The sequence below is a fragment of the Argopecten irradians genome, unplaced genomic scaffold (assembly GCF_041381155.1).
Source record: "Argopecten irradians isolate NY unplaced genomic scaffold, Ai_NY scaffold_0510, whole genome shotgun sequence".
In the NCBI taxonomy this organism is placed as follows: domain Eukaryota; kingdom Metazoa; phylum Mollusca; class Bivalvia; order Pectinida; family Pectinidae; genus Argopecten; species Argopecten irradians.
The window spans coordinates 10,629-24,486 of record NW_027187977.1 but is presented as its reverse complement, the minus strand read 5'-3'; the positions used below and the strand labels follow the sequence as shown (position 1 = coordinate 24,486).

General features: G+C 35.1%; 1 protein-coding gene across 1 annotated transcript; it reads right to left on the bottom strand.

The window, feature by feature from the left end:
* Positions 1-375: 375 nt before the first annotated feature.
* On the bottom strand, positions 376-13,546 carry LOC138312892 (uncharacterized). Its single transcript, XM_069253614.1, has one exon. It carries the CDS (start codon positions 10,854-10,856, stop codon positions 1,530-1,532), a length of 9,327 nt encoding a protein of 3,108 aa, XP_069109715.1. The 5' UTR covers positions 10,857-13,546; the 3' UTR covers positions 376-1,529.
* Between the last annotated feature and the right edge of the window lie 312 nt (positions 13,547-13,858).

The window sequence follows — 13,858 nt, the reverse complement described above, 5'->3', positions numbered from 1 at the left end:
ATATTGTTTAAAACTGTTCAAGTATTGTACTTCATGTTCTTTAGTATGCAATGTAATTTTTCTTATAGTTCACTTTCCAGTGTTTTACCCAACATTATGAGACTGGATAATAAGCCTTATAGATTTGAATAGATATGTATAAATTCTTACTACAACCATATTGAATCTTTTATGAGTCTTGATATCTATGTGCATAACAAAACAATGCTGCAAAATTACATAAAGATAGATAGTATGGATAAATATTAGAGGTAGAGGTTTAATTGAAAATATATGAATATATAGTGAATTCTTTCTGATATGAAAAAATAGGAAGAGGTTCAATACATGTACAATGTATTAGCATAGAAAACCTTAGAATAATGAAATGGAACACGTAAATAAGATTTAATTTTGGTGAAAAATTGCAATTATGTTATTAAAACTTAGAATCCTGGAATATTTTCTATATATTTTATATGAAAATTTACCAATTGGTCCTAAGAGAACAATCTTCTTTAGTACTGAACATTACTGTTTGACAACACATGGCCATATGCATATAATACCAGATTCAACAAGCAGTAAAGTACACGATTGTTGAAAAGATTGTTCAAAATTATTTTTACAAAACCTTCATATTGGCCACTACAATAAAAGGTGAAAATATTACATGTACAGCAGTTTTTTTTATAATTAAGTTCAAATATTTTAACTTTACATTTCATATACAAAGAGATGTTGTAAATTAAATTCTTAAACTCTTAAATAGAAGCAAGTTGACTTGATTTATAAATCTTAGTCAAATAGACATAAGTAAATGATAAAAGAAAGATTTCTTGGATAACATAATGCAAATCAAACAAAACAAATTCTATCAGTATATTATTTCATCAGCATACCATGTGCGACAGTTTTATCATCATGTAAGCAGAACAAGGATTTAATTCAACAGTTTTATAGATACATTAAACTCTAATTTAAATCTAATTAAATTAAGCAAACTTTCTGCAGTGAACCTGATTCTCAATATACCAAAACACATATACAAGAAATGATGTATGGTAAACAGGACAAATATATTGTCCCTCAGCTATTACCGTAAATTTTGTATTTTGGGTGAATGGAATAAAAAAAGGATGCTTTTAAATTTTGCATTTCCTTGTGCTATATATCAAATTAAGCAGTTGGCAGTGTTTAATGCACGAATCAACAGTGTAAACCACTATGTTCATATTTCCAGTTTGATGTAATCCTTATTTATTTCATCCAAAGCAATACTAAGATACCCTTAAGCCAGTATTTTTGATTCCTTCATAGTTAAATTTGCGCATTAAATTTCCAACACCCAAATTATTGCAATTTACGGTATATAAAAATACTCTATGCAACAGAGTGCCATGTAGATGTTCACTACATAGGCGTCAGAAGCATAGGGTTAAAAATTGGTGGAAACCCATTCTCTGACAAACCACCCAGGTGATGTAATTGACATACATCTCATGAATGAGATGCATGTCAATAACATTACCAATATTCCAAGGCGGGTTTTAAATAATGGATTTCACAGCACAATACACCATATTATGATCAGACCAATATGCTTCCAACACACCAGTTTCTCTCTCGCCAAAATTTGTAAATATCAAATCCAATTGTGACTTCATTTTAGTAGTTGACTGATTGATACTTTGTGTGCAGTGGAATGTTGATTCCATAAACCTTATGAAAGTGTTACATCCAGCTTTTGTTAAATCTACATTGAAATCTCCCATAATGACAAGGTTTTCATTTAACTTTAAAAGTGGTACCAAGTGGTCCTTCATGATAGTATAAAAGTGTGAAATTGGACAAGCAGGCTTCTTGTAAATAACAACACATTGCACTTCAGAATCACAAAGGTTGAATGACAGGTAAGAAAATTCAATGTTTTCTGTGGAATAATTTTCATATTTGCTGACATGTGAAGAGTATTTGACAAATGTAATGAGTCCATGATGAGGTCTAGTCTGCGAATGCGAGGCGTCATTTCTGAACATATTAAACCCTTGTAAGTGAAATGCATCATTTCTATCACTACTACAAAGCCAAGACTCAGCTATTCCAACTACATCAGCTGCATAAACATTGGGGTCAGACTTTATGTCGGGAAAATGTTTGTGAAATGATCTGGCATTGTTGAAAAGAAATTTACCCTGCATTTCAACATTATATAGTGGAGTAAAACACAACTTTAATCCATTGTCATTTAATCTTTGCATCTCTGTATCAACATCATTGTCTTTTGATAGACTTCCTTCATTGAAATCAATGATGTGTAAGTTATTCAGTGTTCTAACTCGAGAGAGTGCTACATAATGAATGTGTGGAATTTTGCGTTTTCTACTTTGTGACAAACTTACTACAACTTTGTCAAGGGTTGCACCTTGTGCCTTGTGAACAGTTTTTGCAGCAGAAGGTTGAAGTGGAAACTGTATTCTTTCAAATGTTTTTCTGTTATACATAAAAGTTCGTTTTGTTTCAAAGATGGGTGTCCAGGATGTTTCTATATTATTTCCAAATAAATGCTGGTATTGATTTCTTCTCATTGCTCCAATTTTTTCTTCACCAAATAATACCCATACAATTGATGGTCTGACTGCTGAATGTTTATATTCGATGTGTTTTACCACGCATGTACTGCCATTTGTCAACCCATCAGCAACATCAATGTTTACAGAAATATCATATATCATATTGACAGCAACAGTTAAATTAGTTTTCAATTGTCCAGTATTGGCTTGTTTGTCTGGAAGATTTTCTATCAGGATCTTTTTCACATCTTGTGACAGTTTGGTTTGTGATAAAACATCTGTATCAGCTTTGACATTTACTTTATTTGTAGCAAGATTTTGCATGAAATTATTGTTAAAATCATCAACAAATTTATTTTCAATGAAAAGATGAGGAGCTGCGTGTGGGTAATGCATTGCGCTTACTTCAATTTGACGTGAAAAAATTAATTGTTTGTCTTCATTTGTCAACTGATTGTGTCGCAGTCTGTTAAGTAGTTCAGAAAATTTAAGGTCATCTTTTTGTCGCATTATTTCAGTAAGCTCAAACATTGTAAAGTGTTCTTTCCACAGGTTTTTTGCAAGGCCTTGGCCTGGACATGACAGGTCTTTGAAAATCCAGGAATCTCCAACTGGCGAAAGCTGGTACAAATCACCAACAGCAATTATACTGACACCTCCAAAATCTTGTTTAGTACCAGTCAACTGCTGCAGTCTCTCATGGATAAATGCTAGTAGCTTGTTTCCAACCATTGATATCTCATCTATGATGATTACAGAAAGATTTCTGTACTTTGTTCTGTAGGTGTTCAATTCATCTGAATACATGTTTTGCTGTGTTTGGTACATTTTTTTGTGAAATGCTGATGCTATGGTCATTCCGTTGATGTTAAATGCTGCTTTTCCTGTATATGCACATAATAAAATTCGAACATCATCCGGATTTTCTCCTTCTTCTGAACAAAGAGCTCTATGCAAAGTCTGATAAATGGTTTCAATAACAACTGATTTTCCTGTTCCTGCACCTCCAGTTAAAAATGCATATAGTGGTTCATCTCTATGTTGGATCCAGTGACTGACATGGTTGTGAAATTCTCTTTGTTTGCAATTTAAAGACTGTAGGAGTCTATGGTATTGTTGTTCAGAGATTCGGACTGGGCTCGTCTGCACATCCGAGGTTTTAGCAGGTAAACCAATATCTGGACCTATATCATACTCTTTATGACATTGTGTGTCTGGATCAAAATGTACAAACTGCTCTGAAGGCTGTGGACCTATGTCTGCATCTTCTGCTTCATTATGCTCTGTATTTGGAGCCACTTCATCGAAATCATTAAGTTCACATTCTGCTTGAAGTCGGGCTTGTTCCAGTTCATCAACAAAGTTTTCATATTTCTTTTGTATAGCATTAATGATGTTAGCTTTGCTTCTATAATGTTGTTCGAAGGTTGTGTACCCATTAATTATGTCGGTACTCTCATTGCGCCATGGCAGGAAAAGAAGAATTCTTTCTCGAAAGTACTGCTCAGAGTTAGTTTTCTTGCTGTAACCAACATACCGTATAACTCTTTTGTTCTTTCTTCTTCGTATCTTAATTCCGTTCTTTAAGTGAACTAACACATCTTCCTGTTCAAAGTTTTCTTCTCCAAATGTATCATCGTCATTGTATTCCGATATTTTATCTGCCCTTGGAAATTCTTCCTTAGGAAATGTTACTTCAAGTTCAGATACTACATCTGCTAAACACCAATTCTCAAGTTGTTTTGGTCTTTTAGTGTACCTGGTAATCATATTATCTGCTTTGATATCAGTTGAATTCTCAGGTAGATTTTGCAAATCTTCTTGACTTTTCAAGAGAAACACCCTTTCATCAGGAGGGGAAGTATTTATAAAAACAACATCTCTTGTAGCTTGTGTGAGTGGCATTTGCAGAATCAAGTAACTAGCTTCTTGGGCACTGACTTCTACAAAGTTCAAGAACTTATTGCCTATATGCCTGACTTGACGTCTTAGGTCCATATTTCCTTCTACTGCTTCTTGTGAGGCTTTTTCAAGCAAAGCACTAATACCTCTCTGAGACTTACTGATGTAAGATACTATGTAGGTAGCACATGCATAGGGATCTAAAACAAACTGAATGTCTAGGTTTGCATGCCATGCCTGGAGTATTGCTAGATTGTAGTAATTCACCCTCATTTCAGCAGGGTTTCTCCTGAGAAATATTTTAGGACCTTTCAGTGATGCTCTGATACATTTTATATATTCTGTCTCTTCCATTTGCACTACTGTTTGTAAAAAATCCAGAAAACTTAAACTGCAGCCATCTTTGTATTCATTCATTTTCTTCTGAAGATCTGTGTATTTTTTTCTATATTCTGCAACATCAGTTTCCAGTGGTTCTAGAAGCATAGTTCTTGGTAAAGGAGGTAATGGGAACCCAAATCTACACACAGGTTTACCACCTTTTTTGCAGGTTTTAGAATGTTTATGAACCTGAAGTTGTACTAGTTCTGCTAGTTCAGGATTGTCTGTTTGTAAGGAGCAGGTAATATACTTGTCAACAAATGCAATGAGGCTTTCTACATTATCGTCTGGATATCTTGGGGCATTGTCAGTCCATAAAAGCATATGAATGTGTGGTGAGCCTCTGTTTTGGAATTCTACTCTACGAAATGTGTCCGTGACATCACCAATAGGATTGTGTTGACTTTTTAGGAACGAGTTGACAAAAAGTTGAACTCTGTTGTCAAAAAATCTTGCACAGGTAACAGGATCTTTTTGAACTAAATTTGTTTTGAAATTCCAGTCTGCTTTTCTAAGATCATCGTTTGACAGAGTTTTCCCATCTAACTGAGCCAAGGTTTTGAGAAGATCAGGCCATCTTGTATCTGCTGATGATAAAGACATGAACCATGTAGGCAGACCAAGTTGTCTTATCATTGCAAAAACATCTTTCTTTTTTGATGACAGGTATGCTGGAGAATTGCGTAATGTTCTGAATATGTAATAGCCTTCATTCAACCTCACAATTTCATTTGTTGTTGATGAATCTCTTGCTTGACCTGCCGTCAGAGTTTTGCCATCAGATTTACATCGCCGAAGTGCAAGGTTGACTTTGTCACTTATTTGTTTTGCTTGTATTTTTTTCAACTTGAAAAATATGTTTGGAACAGAATGAGCAGCCCTCCTATCAACACTTCTCATTTCCCATTTTGCAATATCACTGTAATGAACAGGAGTGTGGCGTTCACTGTTTTCTTTCCTTTTCTGACCACAAAATATTGTTGGGAAACAAAGATATTCTGCATCTTTATCTTCATACAAACTAAGGGGTCTTTGGTTTTCACCAGGTGCAAATACATACACTTTGTTGGTATCAGTGTCAGCTTCATCAACAAGTGTATCAGAATTTCCCTGGATACATTCATCTGATGAAATTTCACAAAACTGGTCTTCAGCAGTTTCAATTTCTCTGTCATCATTTAATTGTGATTTACCCGTGTATTCAGATATCATCTCACTTGGATCACTCTGAACATCATCTTTCCATGAAGTGTTGATACTTAATCCTGCGTTTTTATACATCTCGCTGTTTTCCATTAGCCATTGTAGTGCATTCATAACAGCATTTGGGCGAACATTTTCAGTAAAGCAAGCCGATTTATGAGATAAACGTTTTTTCAACTTAACTGCAATGGTTACATGCTCATCAATCTGTCTTGGTAAAGCATTTACTGTTGGTTGAATGTCAACAGGCACATTTACCACATTTCCTTTAGCTGACAGCTGACCTCCTCTAGGCAATTCTCTTATTTGCATAAAAGGTATTCTCTGTGATATCAGTCTTTCTTCAAGAGGGTGTAACTGCAACACATCTGGCTTTGTAGGCCATATCATTCCATTTTTTCCAGAAAGTCTTGGAATTTTTTCCTCCTTCAGTGATGCTAAACAAGTTCTGCACAGCCATTCTTCCTCATTTTGTGATTTCAATCCTGTACAATAGGTTTTACTTTGCTCACTGATATTTGTGTTAGAAAGCTTAACAACACTCCGTGGAAACCATGTTTGATGGCAACATGTACACACAAAAAGTGGACCTTCTGCTGCCTTCTTGTGGAATTTTTCAATACATTGTTCAATAGATTCGCCCATTTTTCTTTTTAATGAAAGTTCTGTCTCATGTTCGCAAAAATCGTTGTTTGTTCGTTTAATACCTTTTACAACTTTGTCCTTGTCCCTTTCATTATTTCTACACCTTTTCCGACTTTCTTGTTTCAATATTCTTTCACAGTCTAATTGCAGTGGATCCATTCGTTTTAATTTCTTTGCTTGCATCTCTTGCTCACAAAATTCTTTGTCTTCTCTTGCTTTTCTCTTACTTCTTAAAGTGTTTTGTTTAGTTTTAATTTTCATGTCAGGTTTTTGTCTAGCAGCTTTTTGTGCTTTATATTCTTGCTCACAAAACTCTTTGTCTTCTCTTGCTTTTCTCTTACTTCTTAAAGTGTTTTGTTTAGTTTTGATTTTCATGTCAGGTTTTTGTCTAGCAGCTTTTTGTGCTTTATATTCTTGCTCACAAAACTCTTTGTCTTCTCTTGCTTTTCTCTTACTTTTTAAAGTATTTTGTTGAGATTTAATTTTCATGTCAGGTTTTTGTCTAGCTGCTTTTTGTGCTTTATACTCTTGCTCACAGAACTCTTTGTCTTCTCTTGCTTTTCTCATACATTTTAAAGTGTTTTGTTTAGTTTTGATTTTCATGTCAGGTTTTTGTCTAGCAGCTTTTTGTGCTTTATACTCTTGCTCACAAAACTCTTTGTCTTCTCTTGCTTTTCTCATACTTTTTAAAGTGTTTTGTTTAGTTTTGATTTTCATGTCAGGTTTTTGTCTAGCAGCTTTTTGTGCTTTATATTCTTGCTCACAAAACTCTTTGTCTTCTCTTGCTTTTTTCATACTTTTTAAAGTGTTTTGTTTAGTGTTTTGTTTAGTTTTAATTTTCATGTCAGGTTTTTGTCTAGCAGCTTTTTGTGCTTTATACTCTAGCTGACAAAACTCTTTGTCTTCTCTTGCTTTTCTCTTACTTTTTAAAGTGTTTTGTTTATTAATCATTTTCCTTTGTGGGTTTTGTCGTGTGGCTCTTTGAGCTGCAAGCTCCTTTTCACAATATTTCTCCGATGTCCTCACTTTCTTCATGGCTTTTTCTGTGTACTTTCTATCCTTGATTCTATAATCTTCACTTGCCCTACGTTTTTTCATGTAGCTATTCATGTATTGCTTTCTGTCCGATTTAAAGTCTAAATCCTTTGTGCTTTGTAGCAATTTATTTTTACTCATATTTGTTTGGTACTGAAAATATTTGTCCAACAGTGTCTGTTTGTTTTTTGAACTGTTAATTACATTCCTCGCTTCGTAGATTATTGAATCCAAATATCTTTCCTTGTCTTCCTTTAAGCTTGTATCTTTCTGCATATCAGGAACTGTGACATTTGAGGGAAATAAATTTGTTTCAACGCGATGATGTTCAACAGAAGCAGCTGTTACTTCAAACATATCTTGTGGTGAATGGTTCATTGATCTTGCCAGGTTTATGCAATGACAATACACCTCTTGAACATTATGGAGAAATTTGAGAATACTGCTCCCATCTGAAATTTGCAAGCCTGATCTATTTCTAGAGTGTGAATCAAATACAAAATATCCTGCTGTTTGCTTGACAACAATAAACGTGTTACCTTTGAATGTAATAAATGCACCATGGACGTTTTCTTGATCTAAAGCAATCTGCAGTGCTTCAAACAGTGTAACAAACTGAAAATGATCCAAATCCTCGACATTTCCGAAGGTTCCTGATAGTGATTCTTGAAACTCTATTTTGAACATTTTTTCATTGTATTCTATATGTCGTGGGATATCTGGTATAGAGAGATAATCGTAATTCATTGTGGAACTTTGTCTTAGATACCCATATATTTCATCTCCTTTTATAAGAGTATGGTCTAAATCAACAGCTGTCCAGAGACTCATTTTTTTCTCTCTACTATATAGAAGAGCAGATAAACTGTTAAGTACACACTGCTTTCCTGCATTTTCAGAAAACCTGTGATGGCCCTGATGAAAATTCCCTTGAATAGTATCACAATTATGTAACACATTGCTCAAATGTATAGTTTCACCTGAACCAACATATGTTGTTGATTTATTGTCTTCTATAGAATTTACTCCTGATATGACTTTGTTTGATCCATGACCTTCAACAGCAAAGACTGTGTCTACAGACAATACAACATTGTAATGTGTCTGATCGCAATGTGTCATATAAATGGCTTCCAGTTCCACTTTTGTTCTTTTATCTACTTGATTTGCAGAGAAGAGCTGCCATGAATGTACTGCTTCATCAAAAATGTAAATGTCTGTTTGAAGCAAGTCTGCTGCAGCCAAGATCTCGACTTCAGTAGCCCATGTACCATCATGTAGCATGCTTTTCTTCGACAAATATTCAGGTACAGACTTATAACCCAGACGTAAATAGCTGTTGAATTTATTTTGAAATTTTATCATATGCGCAACAACTGCTTTCCTCAATAATTTATGGTGACTTTCTTCGTCTGATACCGCAAACGACAAGGCTCTGAAGAAACAATTTCCATCACCCATTATGATTTTCGTGTTCAGAGGTTTTCCCAAGATTCTTCGGTCGCATGTTTCAGATGATATAATGTTCGTTTCAATACCCAACTTGCTGATCAGTTTGCATTTTGTGCAAAACGATAATTTCTGAAAATAGTAAGTAACAGGACCAGTTTGTTTTTCAAAAATAACATCCATACTGCTGGTAAAAGCTGTATTATCAGCAAGTTGAGTTTGGTCTTTCTCTGAATTTCTTTTTAAATTAACATTTCTCTCAGCACAAACATCTTCTACATGCTTTAGAAAAGATAGTTCTGCAATACGATGCTCTACTGATTTCATCATTTCATCACTTAAGTGGATTTGTTCAGGTGATGTTGTATTTTCATGATCAAGTTTTAATTTTCCGCCAATAACTTTTGGTTTTCTCTTCCTTGTTTCATGTTTGATTGAAGGAAGTTTTGTATCATCAGTCTTCAAGTTTTGTACAGAACTTTGATCAATTTGCAATTGCTCATCATTTGTTTGTGCCTTCAATCTATACTTTAGTATTCCTTTCTTTTGCTTACTTGAGCAAATCTTTGCCTTTGATTTTCCGTTGCTGGCGCATTTAGTTTTCCCTGTAGTTCTGATGCAACATTTTTCTGTGCATTGGGCATTCTTTTCTGTGACCACAACTAGGTTTTTGCTTATTTTTCTAACATTTGATGGCAATTTTTGACTCTGTAGACATTTTTTCTTTGGATTTGTGATGTTTCTTTTTCTCATTGCTTGTTTACCCATCCTGGTATATTTTTCAGTATTTTGATCAGGTTGAATTGCATCTGCTGACATTTGTGTAACTTTGCTTTTTTTCCGGTTTGATTTATTTGTTATCAGCATGATATTGTAGAGAGGCTTTTTCTTTATTTTTCTTTTCCGTTTGGAGTTTGTTGTCTGCTTTTTTATAGCTTTGTCATTAATCTTTTTTCTTATGCGTTCATACTTAGCAGTGACTAGCATAATGTTATACAAAGGTTTACGTTTTCTGTTCTTATTCAGAACTGTGGTACTCAAGTTTTTTCCAACAGAATTTAAGGGTTTTTTCACAGTTTGGTTCAGGAAATTTCTACCTGTAGTTGGCTGTTGAGAAATGTTGGTTTCTGTCTGTAATTCAGTATTCTTTGCTAAGATCAAACTAGTACTTAAATCTTGTGTCAAATTATTGCTCAATTCAGAGGTAGATTCATTCCATTCAGTATTCAAATCAGTTTCCATAAAATTTGTCGAAGCATTGCTTAATTTATTGTTCAAACTGCAGCTTAAATCTTTGTTCAAACCAGTGTTTTGATCATTGCTCAAATCAATACTCAAACCAGTGCTCAAACTAGTGCTCAAATCAACTTCAAGTGCCTTTTTCGGGGGCGTACCCTTCATGTCAACCAGTGCCTTTTCTACAGGGGGCGTACCCATGTCGTCAACCAGTGCCTTTTTTACAGGGGGCGTACCCATGTCAATGTCACTCGTAAAGCATTTTTGAAATGGAACACTCAAACCATCGTCAACCAGTGCCTTTTCTACAGGGGGCGTACCCATGTCGTCAACCAGTGCCTTTTTTACAGGGGGCGTACCCATGTCAACGTCACTCGTCAAGCCTTTGTTTGAGGGGTGGCCATTCCCCTTCTTTGCAGCAAGCCCTCTTCGCCAAAACTTCCCTCTAGGCATTGAGAAATATGGAATCTGAAATTAAAATTATACAATATACGTAAAGTAAAACATGACTGATCAGCAATTACTAGCATATACAATCAGCACAGCCAACACTCATAATTATCTGTGTTCTATGTTCCACTTTGTCAATGAATTTGGCATATACCACAGAATACAGAACTGAAGAAGTATCAAATGTAAATGTTATTATCAAAATATTAGCACTAAAATTTTCAAAGTGCAAAAATGATTAAAGTTCATTAACACTCTAAAAACTTGAATTGATTTTATTAGTTTAACGTCCTATTAACAGCCAGGGTCATGTAAGGATGTGCCAGGAATGGACAGTAAAGAGGAAAGCCGGAGTACCCGGAGAAAAACCAATGACCAGTGGTCAGTACCTGGTAACTGCCCCACTTCGAATTCGAACCATCTGATGATGGTGGGCTAAAACTGTAATTATGCAAAACTAGGCCACTAGAGAAACCTACATATGGAATTTGAAGAATATCCCTTCGGTAGTTTCTGAGATATAGATGTAATTAACTTCAAATATCAAAATCCAAGATGGCAATACCTGTCACCCATCTTAATATTTGATTGCTCTAAAAATGCAATATGGACATAGAACTATGGTCTTAGGGGCTAAAAATACAAAACAAATGTGTAATTGACTAACCTGCATATATGCCATAACATGATTTTGATAGTTTAACCTAAATAGTTTTATAGATACAGATTGTACGAAAAAGAAATCTTCTGTTGCAATTCATAAAATAATTGGGTCAGTTAGTTTTCGTCATTATTTTTACAAGTGACTTGTAATTCACGAGTATATATGCCTGTGCTTAGTTTCAAGCTCAAATTAGTGACCTAGATAGACTAATGTGAAGGTAAAACTTAAATATTAAAGGACCACTACCTTTGCAAAACAGAAAATAAAAGTTTCTTGAAACAATAATAATATCAGACAAGAGATCCCAGAGGGATCTTGGCGCCCATCAAAGAATGATCTATGTCTGACAATGGAAAGATGGATCTTTTCTCTACATTTCAAACTTTTTCAAACATACTACATAAAAAATTTGAGACAGATCGCTTCAGTACTTTCTGAGAAATAGCAGTAACAAACTTCAACTATCAAAATCAAAGATGGCTGCCTGGCGGCCATCTTGTTGACCAATTGGTCACAACATGCTATATGCACTACTAGGGTCCTATGGGAACCTACAAATAAAATTGAGACAGATCTCTTCAGTACTTTCTGAGAAATAGCGATAACAAACTTAAAATATCAAAATCTAAGATGGCTGCCTGACGGCCGTCTTGTTGACCGATCGGTCCCAAAACCCAATATGCACAACTAGGTCCCTAGGGAAACCTACATATGAAATTTGAGAAAAAATCCCTTCAGTACTTTCTGAGATATAGCGATAACAAACTTAAAATATCAAAATCCAAGATGGCTGCCTGGCGGCCGTCTTGTTGACCGATCTTTCCCAAAACCCAATATGCACAACTAGGTCCCTAGGAAACCTACATATGAAATTTGAGAAAGATCCCTTCAGTACTTTCTGAGATATAGCGATAACAAACTTTAACTATCAAAATCCAAGATGGCTGCCTGGCGGCCATCTTGTTGACCTATTGGTCCCAAAATGCTATATGCACAACTAGGGCCCTATGGGAACCTACAAATAAAATTGAGACAGATCTCTTCAGTACTTTCTGAGAAATAGCGATAACAAACTTAAAATATCAAAATCCAAGATGGCTTCCTGGCGGTCATCTTGTTAACCAAAAATGCAATATGCACAACTAGGGCCCTAGGGGAACCTACATATGAAATTTGAGACAGATCCCTTCAGTACTTTCTCAGAAATAGCGATAACAAACTTTGAATATCAAAATCCAAGATGGCTGCCTTGCAGCCATTTTGTTGACCGAGCGGTCCCAAAATGTAATATGCACAACTAGGTCCCTAGGGGAACCTACATATGAAATTTGAGAAAGATCCCTTCAGCACTTTCTGAGATATAACGATAACAAACTTTAACTATCAAAATCCAAGATGGCTGCCTGGCGGCCATCTTGTTGACCGATTAGTCCCAAAATGGTATATGCACAACTAGGGCCCTAGGGGAACCTACAAATAAAATTTAAGACAGATCTCTTCAGTACTTTGTGAGAAATAGCAATAACAAGAATTGTTAACAAACGGACGGACGGACGGAAGGACGGACGACGGACCACGGACAAAAAGCGATTTGAATAGCCCACCATCTGATGATGGTGGGCTAAAAATATATACCTGTATACGCACACTCTCGTGTGATTACAAAATCTCACTATCGTGTGATTACAAACAAATTATACTTGGAAAATTTCAAAATGAAAACATCAGTGAAAGATAAACTTTCTAATTTATTCTTACCTGAATCTAACAATTACATTTTGTCCTGAAGCTTAACTTAAATGCCTTTTTATGTGAGCAGTTGCTTCGAAATTTTCTGCCTGGCAACGGAGAATGACGTTGTCGGCTGAGATATATATTTTGTAGCTGGAGTCACGTATTTTTGCAAAAAGTGAAAGTAGAAGTATTATGTGTTCAATATTGTTTTTCTTGTTATAAACTCAATGCCAGTAATTCAGCAAAGCTATGATTCTAATAATTGATAATTTTATAAATGGTTTCTAGCAGTACAGTTAATCAGCTCACTGTACAATATATAAGAAATAAAAACAAAACACATCGATAAACATCGATAAAACTGATGGGTCAGGGGAGATTACTCTTTCGCCGTTGGAAATCCTTTATTGACCAGGAATATTGCTATTTTAGTAACACAATTAAAAAACAACAAATGAAAGAATGAATTAACTGCTGCGCTCTCAGATAGGCTTTGCCTTAAATTATATTATGTATTTAGAGTAGCTTACCAGGTACAAATAACATAAGCATTGGGACAAACCCGTGACATAATCGTCATATTTTGACGGCGTCCCGTAAACAGAAG